This window comes from Heloderma suspectum, chromosome 1 (assembly GCF_057233095.1).
Source record: "Heloderma suspectum isolate Gila_16-S chromosome 1, 16-S_ref, whole genome shotgun sequence".
Lineage (NCBI taxonomy): Eukaryota > Metazoa > Chordata > Lepidosauria > Squamata > Helodermatidae > Heloderma > Heloderma suspectum.
Window position 1 is genome coordinate 12,737,186 of NC_139458.1, and position 18,581 is coordinate 12,755,766.

The 18,581-nt window shown below is 45.1% G+C and overlaps 1 protein-coding gene across 11 annotated transcripts in view; it reads left to right on the forward strand.

Moving 5' to 3' along the window:
• Positions 1 to 18,581, forward strand: part of LRRC9 (leucine rich repeat containing 9) — a 91,665-nt gene that overhangs the window by 23,825 nt on the left and 49,259 nt on the right. For 10 of the 11 annotated variants that reach the window (XR_014788038.1, XM_084836161.1, XM_084836171.1 and 7 more), the window contains 7 exons: positions 563 to 694; positions 5,486 to 5,662; positions 7,251 to 7,362; positions 8,536 to 8,659; positions 9,794 to 9,970; positions 14,124 to 14,251; positions 16,728 to 16,940. Coding sequence is in view for 10 of the 11 variants with exons in the window: in XM_084836161.1 (XP_084692287.1) it covers positions 563 to 694; positions 5,486 to 5,662; positions 7,251 to 7,362; positions 8,536 to 8,659; positions 9,794 to 9,970; positions 14,124 to 14,251; positions 16,728 to 16,940 (1,063 nt within the window). In the remaining variant the exon portion in view is untranslated. The remainder of the gene's footprint in view (positions 1 to 562; positions 695 to 5,485; positions 5,663 to 7,250; positions 7,363 to 8,535; positions 8,660 to 9,793; positions 9,971 to 14,123; positions 14,252 to 16,727; positions 16,941 to 18,581) is intronic. The other variant, XM_084836215.1, reaches the window with a different exon arrangement.

Here is an 18,581-nt window from a genome sequence, read left to right on the forward strand (position 1 = left end):
TTTCCAAATCTCTGTCAAATCTCTTCAAATAAAAGAGGATAGAAACTTAGGGTGTAATCTGATGCTTGTTTAGACTGTCTAAACAGGCATGGGATTGCACCTTTAGGACAGTATCCAACGCTGTATTGCGCTAATGAGAACAACCGCTAGTACAATGGGAAGCCAGCTGAAATTACTGTTTCCAGAATGGGACAACTCAGCGCAGCTCCCAGAAAGGAGTCCACTGACTTGTCCTGTTCTGGAAACACTAGTTTCAGCTGGTGTCCTGGATTGCACTAGTGGTCATCCCTACTAGCACAATGCGTTTAGCATGGGCAGATTGCCAGCATTGGATACTGCCATTTTTCTTTCGATGAAAGCTGAAAATTCAGGACGAAATTCAGGATTTTCCTGGGCTGCAGGCCAGCCCCCCACCTCAACCCCACACACACTGGTGACCCTGGCCCTGGGCCCCAGTAGGTGCACAAAGCTTGACATATGGCCCTTCAGATCAGTGCTGTTTCCTATGCTTTGTGATGGTTATTAATTATGGACCTTCCAACTGAGACATAACCTGTTGCAGGGTTGAAGCAATTTATCAAGTAGAAGTGAAGAAGAAGAAGAAAAACAGCAATTTGGCAGTGCAGTTTTTGCTTACTGAGCTGGAAACAGTGGGAAACACGCGCTTCGAAGAAGGCTCACCGAGCGATGTCTGGTACGGCTGCTTTGAGACATTTGGAAACATTAATATGTAGCATGTTGGTCTTTCTCCTCCATTTATTTTAATAGGTATATTACCCAAATATGGCATATCCAGTCTTATACTGTTAACAATGGTTTGCAATCGCGGTTTGTGGTGATCACACAAACCAGGATTGGAGGGGCTGTAGCTCAGTGGCTCAGTGCATTGCATGTGTTTTTCCATGTGTTTGAGAGGCGGAGACTGTGGCGAGCTTCAAACATCTCTTGTAAACGCCTCTGTTCACTCAAGCATTCCCTGACGTGTAATCAATCATGACACTGCTCTGTTTTGCTGCTTTTGTTGTAAGGTTTTAAGGTATTTATTGGTTTATACTGTTTTCATATTGGTTTTATATACCCTATGGTATGCGTTTTATGTAAACTGCTTGGAGTTCCTGTGAAGTGGTATAGAAGCAGCTTAAATAGTAAAATGAGGGCACCATCCTCTGCATGTTTAAACAGAAAAAATTCCTACAATTCCCAGCATTCTGGGAATTGTAGGACTTTTTTCTGTCTAAACATGCATAGGAGGGCACCCTAAAGATCCCAGATTTAATCCTCCCATCTCCAGGTAGGGCTGGCAAAGATCCCTGACTGAAACCCTGGCAATCCATCACCAGTTAGACTATGCTAAACCCGATGGACCAGGGGTCTGACTCCATATAAGGTGTAGCGATGGCCACCAATTTGGATGGCTTTAAAAGAGGGTTAGACAGATTCCTGGAGGAGAAGGCTACCGATGGCTCCTAGTCTGGGTGGTTATGTCCTACTTCCAGTATCAGAGGCAATAAGCCTATGTACACCAGTTGCTGGGGAACATGGGTGAGAGGGTGCTGTTGGACTCGTGTCCTGCTTGTGGATTTCCTGTCGACAGCCGGTTTACCAATGTCGAATCAGAATGCTGGACTACATGGACCCTTGGTCTGATCCAGCATGGCTCTTCTTAGGTTCTTATGTTGAAACAGAGGGAGATGAGAGAGGAAGCAGGGCCGTTCTACCAGCCCTGCTAAAAGACGATTTCATTTTTTCCCTCTTCCCTACCCATCCCTTTTTCCTTGTGTGTCACATGTTTTTAGATTTTATGGCTACGGGCAGGGACTGTCTTGTTTAACTGATCGTTTGCATGTTACTCCAAGAGTCTTTTTGGCTGAAGAGCAGGATAAAAATATTTTAAATACTTAATAAATAACAATTTTAACATGAGAAACCATGTTGTATTCTATGTCAAGAAGGGATGGTATGATCCTATATAGCTTCCATTGCTTGTTACAATCCGTCAAGCCAAACACAGCCATGTACAGAGGCCCATGAGGGACTCAAATCAAGCTCCTGTTTTGCTTCCTGCCCAGGCAAAACTACAAAAACCAGAGGAGTTGGCTGCTGTGGTATGGCTGGTCCTGAGTTGTGCAGGTCAGAATGGTCCGAGGCACATGACACAGTTCTTCTGTCCGAACTGGATCCAATGTACATATTTGCGAGCCATAGGATGAGCATTGTGTCATATTCAAAATAAGGGAATACAATTTTTTAACACTGAAAGGGAGCGAAGCCAATCCAATGAAGATTGAGGTTTCTGGTTCCTTCTGCTGCCACACTCCCCCGCCCCCCCCATTGCTTTTAGGGCAGGGGTACAGAACCTCTTTCTGCCCAAGGGCTGAATTCCTTTTCGGAGATTTCAGGGGCTGTATTCAAGTATCTTGGGAATCAGCAAACTAAAATGGACAAGCATGGGCGAATTTAATTCAGGTGACGATTATATCTACTACTGTGGGCAAGAATCCCTTAGAAGAAATGGAGTAGCACTCATAGTCAATAAAAGGGTGGGAAAAGCAGTACTGTGGTACAATCTCAAAAACGACAGTATGATCTCAGTACGAATCCAAGGCAAACCATTCAACATCACAGTAATTCAAGTCTATGCCCCAGGCACTGAGGCCGAAGAAGCTGAGGTTGATTGGTTCTATGAAGACCTACAACACCTTCTAGAACTAACACCAAAAAAAGATCTCTTTTTCATCATAGGGGATTGGAATGCTAAAGTAGGAAGTCAAGAAATCACCGGGATAACAGGCAAGCATGGCCTTGGTGTACAAAATGAAGCAGGACAAAGGCTAATAGAGTTTTGTCAAGAGAACACACTGATCATAGCAAACACTGTTTTCCAACAGCACAAGAGGTGACTCTACACATGGACATCACCAGATGGTCAATATTGAAATCAGATTGATTATGTACTTTGCAGCCAAAGATGGAAAAGCTCTTTTTACAGTCAGTAAAAAACAAGACCTGGAGCTGGCTCAGATCATGAGCTTCTTGTTGCAAAATTCCGGCTTAAATTGAAGAAAGTAGGGAAAACCACTCAACCATTCAGGTATGACCTAAATCATATCCCTTAAAGTAGAGGTGATGAATAGATTTAAGGGATTAGACCTGATAGACAGAGTGCCTGAGGAACTATGGACGGAGGTCCGTAACATTGTTCAGGAGGCAGCAACTCAATCCATCCCAAAGAAAAAGAAATGCAAGAAAGCAAAGTGGCTGTCTGATGAGGCCTTACAAGTAGCTGAAGAAAGAAGGGAAGCGAAGAGCAAGGGAGAAATGGGAAGATATATCCAACTGAGTGCAGAGTTCCAGAGAATAGCAAGGAGAGACAAGAAGGCCTTCTTAAATGAACAATGCAAAGAAATCAAGGAAAACCATAGAATGGGAAAGACTAGAGATCTTTTCAAGAAAATCGGAGATATCAAGGGAACATTTTGTGCAAAGACGAGCATGATAAAGGACAAAGAAGGCAGGGACCTAACAGAAGCAGATGAGATTAAGAAGAGGTGGAAAGAATACACAGAAGAACTATACAGGAAAGATCTGAATGTCCCTGATAGCCACGACAGTGCAGTCACTGAACTTGAGCTGGACATCCTAGAGAGTGAAGTCAAGTGGGCCTTAGGAAGCATGACTAACAACAAAGCTAGCGGAGATGACAGTATTCCAGCTGAGCTATTCAAGATCCTAAAAGATGATGCTGTTAAAGTGCTGCACTCAATATGCCAACAAATTTGGAACACTCAACAGTGGCCACAAGACTGGAAAAGGTCAGTTTACATTCCAGTTCCAAAGAAGGGCAACGCCAAAGAGTGTTCAAACTACCGTACAATTGCGCTCATTTTACATGCCAGCAAGGTGATGCTCAAAATCCTACAAGCTAGGCTTCAGCAGCATGTGAACCGAGAACTACCAGAAGTACAAGCTGGGTTTCGAAGAGGCAGAGGAACTAGAGATCAAATCGCCAACATTCGCTGGATCATGGAGAAAGCAAGAGAACTCCAGAAAAACATCTAATTCTGCTTCATTGACTATGCTAAAGCCTTTGATTGTGTGTATCACAACAAACTCTGGCAAATTCTTAAGGAGATGGGAGTACCAGACCACCTTACCTGTCTCCTGAGAAACCTGTACGAGGGTCAAGAAGCAACAGTAAGAACCGGACATGGAACAACCGATTGATTCAAAATTGGGAAACGAGTATGACAAGGCTGTTTATTGTCGCCCTGCTTATTTAATTTATATGCAGAGTACATCATGAGAAATGCCAGGTTGGATGAATCACAGGTCGGAATTAAAATTGCCGGGAGAATTATCAACAACCTCCGATATGCAGACGATACCACCCTAATGGCAGAAAGCGAAGAGGATCTAAAGAGCCTCTTGTTGAGGGTGAAAGTGGAGAATGCAAAAGCTGGTTTGAAACTCAACATTAACAAAACTCAGATCATGGCATGTGGCCCCATCACTTCCTGGCATATAGAAGGGGAAGAAATGGAAGCAGTGACAAATTTTATTTTCTTGGGCTCCAAGATCACCGCAGACGGTGACTGTAGCCATGAAATTAAAAGACACTTGCTCCTTGGGGGGAAAGCTATGGCAAACCTAGACAGCATAGTAAGAAGCAGAGACATCACCTTGCCGACAAAGGTCCATCTAATCAAAGCTATGGTTTTCCCAGTAGTACCGTATGGCTGTGAGAGCTGGACTATAAGGAAGGCTGAGCACCGAAGAATTGATGCTTTTGAACTGTGGTGCTGGAGAGGACTCTTACGAGTCCCCTAGACTGCAAGGAGGTCAGATCAGTCAATCCTAAAGGAAATCAACCCTGACTGCTCCTTCGAAGGACAGATACTGAAGCTGAAGCTCCAATATTTTGGCCACATAATGCGAAGAGAAAACTCCCTGGAAAAGACCCTGATGCTGGGAAGGACTGAAGGCAACAGGAGAAGGGGACGGCAGAGGATGAGATGGCTAGATAGCATCCCCGATGCAATGAATATGAACTTGAGCACACTCCGGGAGAGAGCGCAGGACAGGAAGGCCTGGCGTGCTATGGTCCATGGGGTCACGAAGAGTCGGACACGACTTAACGACTGAACAACAAATTCAAGTAGTGGGCGTGGCAGAACACAAAATGGGTGGGGCCAAAAACAAACAGTACCACCATATTTTAGCTTAAAGCTCTTCCTGCCAGTAACTCTGCTTTAGGAGAGGCATTTCAACCTTTTAGAACAGGGGAAAAACTGCACAAAAGCTGCAAAACCACCCAGCAATTGGTGGTTGGGGGAAAGCGGTGTGGCCTTCTAGAGAACCCCAGAGAGCCTGATTTGGACTCCTGGAGGGCTGGATTTCTCCCGTAGGTCTGAGGTTCTGCACCCCTGTTTTAGGTGGGAAAGGGGGAATCTTATTGACTCAAAGTCCTCTGTTTTCCTGACCACAGGTTTAATTCTTGCTATGAGTTAATTCTATCCCGATTTTGTGCCTGGGACTTCAAACCATATGGCATCACAGGAGTGAAAGTAAATCGTGTCATTAGGGTGCACAACCGGATTTTGAGGCTGAAATTCGAGGAGAAGTTCCAAATGTTTTTGGACAAGGAAGATTTAAATGAGTCAACGTAAGTGAGTGGATTTTAAAGAATATTCATGGAAGAATGATACGACAGCAAGATAATGGGTTGGATCCAGACTTAGAGGTGACCCATTGAAATCAATGGGACTTAAGTTAGTTATAACTAATTTCAGTTCCATTGATTTTAATAGGGTTACTCCAAGTCTGGATCCCAGCCACTGAACTTTGCAAAATGCAAACCAAGATTGCCCTTGTTAACCAGGGTTTGAACCAGAGTTTGAACTTCAGAAATCATGGCAGAACATTTCACTATGGTTAAAGCAAACCATGAAAAGGAAGGGAAATTTGCACAGGAGAAGGAGAGGGAGGGAATGAATGTGTAAGCCCGCTGCACATCCAGTTCTGCTCTTCTCACTACAGAATATACTTATCTGGCTATACTTAGCTGACAAGGGAGACACCATGGTCATGAAGGTGGTTTTCCCAGAGTGAGGCTCTGGGAAATTGCTGACCCCAGGAGTGCTGACCTGTGTGATTTCCCCAGATGCAGGAAACTCAGCTGCATAATTTGTCATACATATTCTTTAGTATAAAGTGGTTTGTATAGTTTGTACCGGTCCATTTATGTAGAACGGTTTTGCATATTTTGTTGTGTATGTTTGCACTTTCCTAAATACACTTTGGTATGATGTTGTGTCTTGTTACGATTGTTTGAGCTGTGGAGTGCCTTTTTGTTCAGCTGACTCAGTATAAGGCAGTTTCTTATGTTCCTATGGTGTCTGGAAGACATTTGCGTAGGCACTAGGTGGGCCTCTCTAGGAAGAGTCTTCCAAAGCTGGGGCATCACCACTGAAAAGGGCCTTTCCCTGGTAAGCTTCTGCCATCCCTCCGTTGGTGGGGGAACATGAAGAAAGGCCTCTGGGGTTGATTCCCAAGAAAGAATGCTTATGTGTCACATGCAAGCTTTTGTGATGGGGTTTAAAGAAGAAAAGAAAAAAGCTTTGGGAAGGGACAATATTGAGCAGAGCAGTGGTGGGGAAAGGGAGTGCTTGACCCTTTCCCCACGTGCTAAGCATCCCCCCAAGAGGCTTCTCCCTGATTCTGAGGGCTCCAGTTGTATGTTTGCTGTATTTTGAACTGCTGGAGGGGGGAGGGAGAGTGGGATCCATTTGGTGGGGGCAAGTTTGAGTGGAGAGATGATGGGTAGAGATGCTAGAGAAAACACCCACCTGCTGTTTCTCTGCTTGAAATCATCCCCTTCCAAAGTTGTTTTTAAAACAAAAAACAACACCTACATACAGAGTGTTCATGTTCAGTTATACATCTTTCCACATATGGACCTTGCTCTTCATTTAACTTATGGAATACGCTACCACAAGATGTGGTGCAGTTATCATGGCTATTAGCCATGATAACGAATAGTAACCTCAGGTTCAGATTAGTATAACTTTAGAGTACCAGATGCTGAGAACAAATAAGAGGGAAGGCCCTCAGGTGTGAGTTACTCAGGGGATCTGACTGTCCCCTGTTGGAGACAGGGTGGTGGGTTAGATGGACCTTGGTCCGATCCAGCATGATAATTCTTATGAGGCAGGGAATCCATACTAAAGTTACTTCTTTTTCTCTCTTTCCAGAAACTACAAGAAGATGCTGGACTATCTTTTCTATGTATCTCCTCCAGAAGTGTCCTTGAAGAAAAAACAATTGATCCAAATGCTAGAGGAAGGCTTCCAGGAAGCAAAAAAGGTAACTGGAAGCTTAAAAGTGACCTTTTCCTGCTTTTGACATCTTTGAGCATTTTGTCTGAATTATGATCTTCTTATTCAGGAATGTTCCATGGTATAGTGCTCCTAGGACTGTACTACTTCCTAATGCAGGTGAGGGGATCTCATGATTTGAGCCCCCGCCATGTTAAAAACAAAGCATCTCCCTGCATGCAGAAAACAGTCACCATAAATGTTATCCCTAACATGCTTGCTAGCAGCATTCCATGGGCAGAAGGCGGGTGTTTATTATTTGTTTGCTTTTAAACATTTAAATCTTGAAATCCCCCACCTACACTTTGAAGTGGTACAGTCCTAGGAAGGCTATGCCATATTATCTATGCATAAATTTCTAGGGGCTGCATGTATTCTGCACTACAAAAATTAAAGTTATGCACCAGGGCAATTCACCTACTGTGCTAAGAAAAGCTGAATTCTGTGAACTGTATACATTATGCAAATCAAGTACAAAATGTTACTGTTTTCCATAACTATGTTTAAGGAGGGTCAAGGAGCTGTGCAGGGCATTGAAGCGCTCCTCCCCTCTAACAACCACTGGAAGTCTTATTCAGCCATCCCTGCAATTGCCTCAGGCATATTTTCAGTTATAAGGGCTAGAAACCTGCACCTTTAAAATGGGGAAGAAAGAAAAAAAGCTGATTCTAAGGTAGCTAAATTCTGTGGCCAGGAACGCATCCCATGCTTTTCTTTGTTCCTACAGAACTGTGAAATGAACACAGAAAGGTCACTGCCCTAATGAAATCTCCAATATAAAATTTCTGATACTTTCCCTTCTCAGTGCTCCTTCCCATGTGCCCCACACTTGCATATTGTCAAACTATTTATTATATTTTATTTAAAGGTTTTTAGCTACCTGTTAGGGTAAACCCTTACAAGGCGGTATACAGCAAAATTTAATGCCACAAAACACAATAAAATGATTAAATATAATAAAATTAACAATTAAAACCAGATAGTACCATAAATGCAATGGTACCTGATAAGATCCTAACCCAGTTATAGGCCAAGGTAAAGAGGTATGTCCTTAGGGCTCACTTGAAGACCTGTCATGATGGGGCCTGGCATTTAGAGAGTGCCTTACGGGCCGGTGAATCTGCTCAACACATTCAGACTTGATTTTTTTTGTTCTTTTTAGGTATCTGGAGGCAAAGAAGCCATTCTGCTCTCAAACAGCTTAAGTATCTGTGAATGTCCAAGAATTGAATATTTGCAAAAACAAGCCAGAAGCAAAGGGGACTCTGAGGAGCCTTTCAGGCGTGGTAAAGAGAAGCTGCTCTAAGCACTCATGAATAGTTTTAAGAATCATTTTGCTAGTCAAGCAAAAGCATTCTCAGCTACAAAAGCAACAGGTTTGGCATATATAAATTGGTATGAGGGGTGCACAGGTTGATACTAGCGGAGTGTATTCCTGGTGGGAGGAATGGGATCCATTGCCAAGCCAAACTCTGAAGTAGGTGGGTTCTGTCTGTCAGGCTGGTGGTAGCTGAAGCTGAAATCTGTAGAGGATTTCTCTAATAAGGCAAGGAAGACGGGTTAAGGAAGGAAGACAGGTTAAGAAAGCCAAGTGCTAATAGCCATGCAGCCCAGTAGTCATTTTTGGTGGCACAGCAAGGGCTTGGTAAGCCTTCTGTTTTTGCTGCCTGTGTTGGGATAGTCAGAAAACCCAGCAACAACCAACATAAAAACCAGAGTGGGAGCTGACAGGCCATAATACATGACTGGCCATGCCGTGATCAGCTTGGTGGGTAGCATGTTGTACATGCAGGCTGATGCGTTCCAGCTGCCCCTATCCTTTGTAAGTCACCCTGTTGTCTCTACCCCAGGTCTGTAGAAGTTAAATCTCTGAGGATGACAGGGGACAGTTGGAGAATGTATCTTCTCTCTGGTGCACATGTTTGTGTAAATGCACTAATGCGCCAGGCAGTGAATGGCTGGCCATTTCGCACACTGCAGGCTGCTGAGGTATATTTTGAACTGTTGTAGGACAGTGACTCAGGGTGCCAGCACAGAAAAAGCCCTTTCCCTGGTCGCCACCCACCTAACCTCAGACTGGGTGGCACTCAGAGAAGGGCTTCTCATCATGACCTTAACACATGAGAAGATTCACACGGGAGTAGATGATCCTTTAGACCAGGGGTGGACTGAACGTAGATCTCCAGATGTTTTGGACCAACTCCCAGGAGCCCTTGCCAGAATGGCCAGTGGTCTGGAATTCTGGGAGTTAACATCCAAAACATCTGAAGTTCTACTTTCTGCCCAGCCCTGCTTCGTGTGTGTGTGACTTAGTGTGTGTGTGACTTCATTAGCTTGAGTTATCTGGAACTATCTGCTGGTGCTTAACTGGGATTTCAGTGTGTTGCATTTTTAAACAAGAGCCTCTTTTCCTTTCTCAGGGAAACTCATACTTGCTAAAGTCTTTCTTGGACACAGCGCTCAAGCTCATGAGATGGATCTGATCATCCAAAGCAAGTATCCTGGGGTCAATTCCATTTACAAGCCATGCAGGGCCTCCCAAAACGCTTCCTGCATAGCCAGCCCTGGAGCTCTGGATCAGCAAGAGAAACCAAAACGTGAGTTAGTGGCTCCAACTGGAGTTCCTTCTTTCATACTTCTAGACCTTTATCAGGGAAATTTGATCCTGGGAATTTAAGGAAACAAAACCAAAATGTGTTATTTATTTATTACATTTCTATACTGCCCCATAGCTAAAGTTCTCTGGGCAGTTACCATTGTTATCTCCCTGCAAGCACATCCACACGTGAATAAGTGGCAAGCGGGTACTTGCAAGTATTTCTGTGGGTGATCTCTGCATGTGTAGATGCAAACACACAAAGCTGTGAAGTAATATTGGGAAGGAAGGAAGGAAGGAAGGAAGGGAGAGAAAGAAAGAAAGAAAGAAAGAAAGAAAGAAAGAAAGAAAGAAAAGCGGTGCTAGTGCAGACACACCTTAGCTGTATATAATAAATTTGGGAGGAGTTGCTAGAAAAAAAAATGTGGCATAGTGGGGGACAGGCCAACGTTCTTCACTTTCACAAAATACCTTAACTTTCATTTAACCCACCCCACTCCCTGCACACACACACACACACACACGTACGAGCCATAATGGGCACTAAGATAGCCTTAAAAGCATGTGGATAAAGTTTGGGCTCAGTAAGATCTCCCTCCAGTGGCTTGCATTTGGTGTCTTCCATAGCCCTTTCTCCTTTGCATGACTGGCAGAAGTAGAACAAGGGGTGCTTCCAGATGGAGGGCTCCTTGTGCTAACAATCAACATACGTTGTGCAGTTATTCCATCTTTTCCTCTTTAATGGATTTTCTGTAGAAAGAAACAAGATATAAGAAACAGTGGGGAAACAGGGGAGTGTTACAAATGGAAGACAACAATGTCTGGACCCTCCCCCCCACCCCGCGTAAAATTCCATGCATGTGGCAGGATGATTGCACAACAGAAGATTTGTCTGGAAGCTCCTCAGATTATGCCAGATAAGAGAAATGTATTTAAATGTCTTAATTTGTACAGGTTACAGAACTCAGCTTTTATTGGTGCAGAATTAAGGTTACATACAGCTTTGCCTCTCACTGACCTGCTTTGCACTACATGATAACCCACCTACCACTCTGCCATGAAATCTGCGCATTTTTAGCTATCTGCCTCACTGCTCTCCCATTAAATTTGTGTTATTTTCCTCTCAGCTAGTTTTATCGATCTGCCTCACTGCTCTGTAACCCTTACCTATATCTGGCAGCTAACAACGGAGACCAGCGGAGGGAAGTGACAAGCACGAAGGAGGGTTGGGGGGAGCTGAAAGCAGCCAGCAGCTGCACGAGAAGGAGCTTTCGGGATGGGTGTAATTACTGCGGGAATATGTGTTTGCTAGCAAAGGAAGCACCTAAGGGAGAATGAATTGCCAGGGGGATATCAGTATACTGGACTAAATAGCGGACCAGCGGTCTGGCACTCTTGCGTACTTGTGCAAGACCCCTAGAAATATATTTTTTAAGGTTGCAAACGTGTTCCTGCATTCATAAGTACTTAAAATTATTTCCATTTGGTGATCTGATGCGGGGGGCGGAGGAGGGGAGTTACCCTTGGAATCCAGCAAGCTCAACAAACCTGTTGCAGAATGGGTGCTGACATAGGGAATGAGGAAACAAGTTCTGCTGCAAAACGCCTGGGATACATACCAGGAGTGTGGAAGGAGAATGAGGGGAAAAGCTCTGGCGAGCCACAGAAAGCCCGATCGTCTGTCAGGAGTAATATAGGTGAGCAAGTGAACAACCAAGCCATGGTGGCTTATTCTCAGGGTGGCTTAGTGTGATGTAGAAACTCACCCACTAAGTTCAAACCTGGAATTCAGTTGAGAGTATGTGTTTCCCTGCTTTCTGTCCCTCTCAGGTGGGCGTCGGTGAAGAACCGCAGGCATGTGCGCTAAAAGGATAAGATGGCATGAAGAGCACACCAGATCCCTGAAATCAGTCCTATGTTCTTCATGCACTTAGAGCAGGGGTGGGGAACCTTTTTCAGCCAGAGGGCCAAATTCCAGTCTGGGAGAGGTCTCAGGGGGGTGGGGGTCTATCTGTGGGCATGCCAAAGGCAAAGTGGGTAGGGCCAAAAGCAGAGTAGCTGGGCTGAAATGAAATTATTACTGATTTTAAGTCTAGCCAGAAGTAAGTAGAACAAGGCTTCTGCATGTCTACTCAGACGTAAGGAGGACTGAATCCCCCAGCAGCACTTACAAATAGCATCCCAAGTACCAAGTCCCTGGATGTCTGCTCAGAAGTAAGCATGAGCAGCACATCTACTCACAAGTAAGCAGGAGAACATGGCACAGAAGTAAGCAAGACTGATCATCCAACAGCTTCGTCCCCTCTCCTCTGCAGGGAAAATCTCTTATCTCTGTTCAGCAGCTGATCAGAGATAAGAGCTGGGAGAGGGCGCAAATGCTGGGGAAGAAGCTGATGGACTGGATGGGGAACTCTCACAGATTATATTTGGCCCATGCGCTGGAGGTTCCTCATCAACTACTGGATTTTATATTTTCAAAAATGCGGGCATCAAGCATTATATTTGTCCCAGCAGTTGTAAGTGTAATGTGAAACCAGCAAGACACCTAGTAGAGTCTATGATAAGTCTGTGTCTCATCCTCCATCCTCACTTAAGACTCTGTCCATTCAGACTTTATGACTTCAAAATCAAGTCAGTCAGGTTTTTTCTCCCTCCCACTCCCACTCTCCCTGCTTTTTGTAATAGTTTGCCTGATGAAGAGAACTGGACATCTCAAAAGCTTGCCCACAATTTTGTGCGTATTTGATTGCTTCTAATAAAGATTGCCTCGCCATGGATTTTTGAGTGTTTCATATGGACCAGCACAGTTTGCTTTGTTTTATGTGTAACTCTCCTACAGTTTCCCAGTTCTGATAGTAATAGATAACTCTTCCTCTGCTTGCCAGCTTCTGCACTTGGTTGTTAAAGACTTATTATCACAAGAATCTTGAGAACATCACTTGTATCACTACAAGTCTTAAATTCCCTGGAGACTCCAGTGCAGACATTTGCTTAAGCATAGAAAAGAGAACTTTTCCCCCACCCCAAAAGAAAGTAGCCACTAGAGGGAGCTCCAGTCACACACATGGAGCCTATTGCTCAAACCCTTGTGTTGGGAAAACTGCTGTTTCTCAGTTTGTGTGCATAAGGTTCTGTCCTGATGCTCCAGAAACTGGAAGGAGGGGAACTTAATACCACAAAAGCTAGAGTTTTTGCAGGCTGGCATATCCCAGGAGTAAGATCTGCCCCAGTCAGTGTCTGTATCAATGGACCCAGGGCTGGCCCTACCATCTGGCAGGGTTTAGGTGGATAGATGAAGGCAGGAGTTGATGTCTCAGTTGTGCAGCAGCACTTTTGAAAGTATTGGGCCTAGCATGGCATGGGGGGCAGACGTTTGGTTCTCCTCTTCAGGCAGCAAAATGTCTTGGGCTGGCCCTAGATGAACCTTCAGTGGCCAGATGCATCAGAGCTCCTCTTATGTTCTGGGTACTTCTTTTGATGATTTTCAGTGGATTGGCAAGGGGTTCTGACTCCCTAGTATTTAATGACAACTACAACAAAAAGGTGGGGATTTTCTGTAAACTAGGCTGCTGAAATGGAGCAGCAGTGGGCATCTTTGGGATCTCCGGGGCCCATTTTCATTCCCCCCAGCCCCCCCCATGGGTGCCAAAAGTTATTTCTTACTTAAATAAACAAAAAACCCGAAAATGGCATCTGTAGCCGCTACATGGTCCCTGAAGAGTCAAAAGTAGCTTGCAAACAAGCTAATTTTGACCCTTGTATCATTCTGTAGCAGCTCCAGATGCCATTTTGTTTGCCAAAAAATTAAAATAAATGGGGAAAGGCTTGAACTTCAGAGGGTGTCGGGGCTGTGGGGGCCACATGTTGCCTACACCTGGCTTAGGGGAAAATCAGGACTAGATTTATGTGATAAAGGACTATAAGCTCCATTTTGGTACTAAATCAAATTCCTAGGCTAAGCATGTGCTCAGAGGCACCCTGTTCCTTAATTCTAAGTGTATGTTCCCCACCAGCCACTATTTTGCACCCAGGGGTCTAGTAAAAAAACTAGTAGATCTAGGAATCCTGAAGTCTGCCCACCCGTGTTCTGCATTATGTTATCCACATCAGAGTAAACTCAATCAGAGAATCAGCATTCTTGTCCTTTTCTTTAGCTTCAGAAGTCTGTTCTTCCGCGGAGTCCAAGAACTGTGACTGCAGCCTCCGACAGTGTGAGTGGTTTGTGTTTGATCACGAGCTGGTCTTGCCAGAGTACGTCGTTGAGTTTGAGTACATCACATTGGTACGAACTTCCTGTTCGCTAGCAGCACGTTCAGTGCTAACAGCTCACGTAGACATTCACTTTTCCATTGCACTAACTGTGGCTTCACTTGTAGGGCTAGCCCGAGCCCAGCAGTGACGGCACATCAGCCGTTCAGATGAAACAGAGGTGCGGGGGGGGAACGTGCTACCAGGGGTCCTTGCCTTGGTGCTGGGGAAAATCACATTCACCCCTTCAAACTAAGAAGGGAATATTGATGATCTCCAAGGCTGGAGTCAGACCATAGTTTATTCAGAGCGCTGAAGGTGCTATGGCCAAAGCAACATTGCTCATGGTGTGAATACCCTTCCTGCTATCATCTATATCATAGGTTTTCAGGTTTTGTTGTCGTGCTTTAAAAACCTACAAAACCTGTTTGACCGGAGATGACCCATGTACAAGAGTAAAAAAAATATCTGTGGCAAAGGACACTGCTTCCATACCCCCCTCAACTATTTCAGGGGTGAGCAATTTCTGGTCTTCCAGATGTTTTGGCCTACAACTCCCATTAGCACAAGCCAGCATAGCTAATGATGTTTGGCCTACAAGTCCCAGCACCCCACATCTTTAGCTATGCTGGCTAGTGCTGATGGAAGTTGTAGGCCAAAACGTGGGGAGGGGCACAAGTTGCCCATCCCTGAACTATCTCTTAGAGACAGTAGTCTGCTTCCAGCTTAAAAACTTTATTGTTTGTATGATTTGTTTATTATTACTTTTATTATTACTGTTATTATTTCTTTTCTCAATTTATCTCTCGGCTTTTAAAATGCAAACTCAGGGCCACAAACAAGATCAAAGCAACAGCAAAACCACACATTTGGGTAGTTTTGTAGTGAATGGTTACTACGTGGTTAGTGGTGGCCTGGCATAAAGCCGTAGCTCAGTGACGGAGCACATCTTGCAAGCGGAAGGTCCCAGGTTCAATCCCCAGCAACTCCAGGTAGGGCTAGGAAGGACTCCTGCCTGAAACCCTGGAGAGCCGCTGCTGCCAGGCAGCGTCAGCCATACTGGACTAGATAGACCCAGGGCCTGACTCAGTGTGATGCAGCTTCCTGTGTTCCTATCCACCCTATGAGAATCCAAGCCCTGCACCAAAGGGAGATGCTGATTCTTGGCTTTTGATTTATAGGGCATTTGCAACTGTGTGGTTATAAATGGGCGGGAGGGGGGAAGAGAGAAATGAGCCACAAGGGTAGAAGAAAATCTGTCCTATGTAAAGCCAAGGTTGCATGGTTGAAAAAAGATGCTGGACTATTCAGGCTTCCCCAACCTGGCCTGCTCCAGATGTGTTGGGAGTGCAAGTCCCATCATTCCCAGCCAGTGAGAAGCTCCAGCTGCTGCCATCTTAATTTCCCATGAATGTCTCTGGGCCACATGTGGGGCTGAGAGACATTCTTAGGAAATAAAGATGATGGGCGGCTGTACATGGTGTCACAGCGGCGGCTCAGCTGGACTTTCAAGGACCACACTGACACGGCCTGCACTCGCAAAAGCTTTATTCAAGACAGAGCATTGACATCGCGATGGGTCACTCCTCTACAATTGGGTGACCCCGAGTGGAGCTTCCAGCTCCCTAATACAGGCAGTGGCAAATAACTTATGCCAAACTACATTCTTCCATGCTCCCCCCACCTGTATTTGCTATTCATCATTGTGGTTTCTCATAGAAGGCAATAATGTGTTATGCTTCTCTACTTGCAGCGTAGACATAAATTCATAATGGTCACAATGACAGACAGGACAATGCTAGCTTGACCACAAGCTCTATAGGAAACTGCAGAAGCCCACAAACTACATCTTGTTATTGTCTAACTTCTCTCGAAAAAGGGACTTTAAATGGCAGGGTCAAATGAGTGGTTAAATGCGTTGGGGCTCAGACCCCACCTGGGGCACAGTGCTCAGTCTTTGGGACAGGTTACCTGTCTTTTGTGATCAGCCGTGCCTCCCACTGCAGCCACAGTGTGGTAGTGCCCAGGACAGTTTCTCAAATTGCCAAATGTGCCTACAGGCCCCCAAAAGTGGCCTACCTCAGGCATAGTGGTTTGAAAATGCAGAATTAGGTATGTTCATATTAAAATGTGAACTGAACCATTTCTCCCCCATCCATAGCACTTCATACCCCAACAGCCAGAGAAGGGAAAGGGAAGGAAGAGGTGACAGTCATGGAAGAGCCAGCCAGCAACTGTAGCATAACAGCACTGGATTTGCTGCTGTGTTACAGACACATATACGTTAAAAGAGGGTTCAAAATGCCTTCATGGCATCTCTTTTTGGTGCACATCTGCCTTCGCCTTAAGCTAATTTGTGAACGGCTGCCCCGTCAAAAGTAAATCCAGGGTTTTTGATCCTGCTCAGTGTTGCAATGAAATATGCTTTTGATTTTTGTCTCTCATTCTATTTTAACAAACTATTGGGCGGGGTGGTGGATGGGGGAAATGTCCCTGGGTCTTCTGTGTAGGTCAAAGTGGAGGCTCTCTTCTCCTCACTCAGCAATGTGATCGGGGAGGAAGGAAGGAGAAACGTGGCAGGTTTTGTGTTGTCTCGGGATCTGCAACGCGATGATGAAGTTTTAAGCATGGAGCCTACAATTAAGCCCAAGCCCAAAATTGTTTGTTTGGATGAAAAAACTGTCTTAGCGGTTGCAAAGGCCAACATTTACAGTCAGATAATGGTGAGTAACTCCTCTTATGTGTTGTTATTACAGAATCAATGCAACGTAGTGCTGAGTGCCAAGGAAGTGACAAATTAATCTCGTCCCTTGAAGTTTGGCAAACTTGTTGGGGTGTTGTTGTTGTTTTTGCCTTGTCACATCGCAATTCATTTTGCCATAGTGGGAAAGACTGTGGCCAGGTGACCTGTGTGCCTGCTCAATCCGCTGTCCAGGTGCTCACTGTGGATGGGCAGGTTCACGGCCCCAGCAGCTCTTCCTGCCGATGGTTCAACCAGACTTGGACTGGACAGCCCTTCGAACAGAGGACACGTTCAAATGGAGGAATGTCCTCTGACAGCCCTCCAAAATAGGACTGGCCTCTGTGAAGCAGGACATCTGGCCACTCTAAACAGGGTGTGCCAGCGCCATGCTAGCGGTCGGCACAGAGATGCCACATCAAGACCCTTTCTTTCCCTGACATGCCCCAGAAGCCTGGGGCTGGCATAGGTAATTTCCTCCCATTATAGTCAGTGAACTCGGTCACACCATCGCTGCAGTGCACCGTGGCTTATTGAAGCCGCAGTGGGTTGTGGTGCCTGGTTGCTGATTCAAGCCCCTGCTGTGGCTTCTTATGTCGTCTGAACCCGGCGAGGGTGGCTTGTTGGTGTGGTTAACGAACCACCCTACAACAGGCCATGGGTTCTGGGTGGTTTGTTAACCACCCCAACAAGCCACCCTTGCCGGGCTCGGACAACATGAGAAGCCACACCCAGCGAGGATAATTAGGGCCGGCACGCGACCAGCATGTGCAGAGGAGGTTAAGATGCTACAGTGCCTTATTAACCACCCTCATGTTGTGTGAACTGGCCCAACAGGAGGGAGAAATAAAAAGCTGCACCCGCCCCCAATGTCCTGCACTGCCTACAGAGAAATGGCAAAGCACAGGATGTGGCAGTTGCATTGCAAGTAGGTGCAACTTGCAAGTAGGTGCAACTGCCCCACCACACTACTAGTATAAGGTCAGATTGCTCTGTGATTAACTGGGGACACCTTTTTATCTGATTGAAAGGTTTGTAATCCATTACTCTAAGCATTCAGTTGATTAAACATTGCAGCCTGGTTTTCACTGAAGTTCTTGTAAGAAGGAACTTGGAAGACAATTTCAGTCTACATTTGAGAAGTAAATGATATATATTTTCTGCTTTTTACTCTTTATGACTGCTGCTGTTTTTACAGATTGTTTTTTCTTCTTTTAGGGGGTTCTGCTTGTGTGTCCCCCCACCCTCAGTTTAATAGTTTTATTTATCTGCGCCTCTTGCTGTCTGGAATAGTTACGGGTGTTTTTTTTTAATTATTTATTGCATTTATATCCCGCCTTTTTTCCTCTTGCAAGGAACCCAAGGCGGCTTACATTATCCTCTTCCTCCTCTCCATTTTATCCTCACAACAACAACCCTGTGAGGTAGGTTGGGCTGAGAGTCTGTGACTGGGCCAAAGTCACCCAGTGAGCTTCCATGGCTGAGTGGGGACTAGAACCCAGATCTCCCGCCTTCCAGTCCAACACTCTCACCACTACACCACACTGGCTTCTGCATTGATACATCATAATTCTAAACAGATTTTAATGAACTTTCATATTTGGGGGGTGCATTTTATTTAATG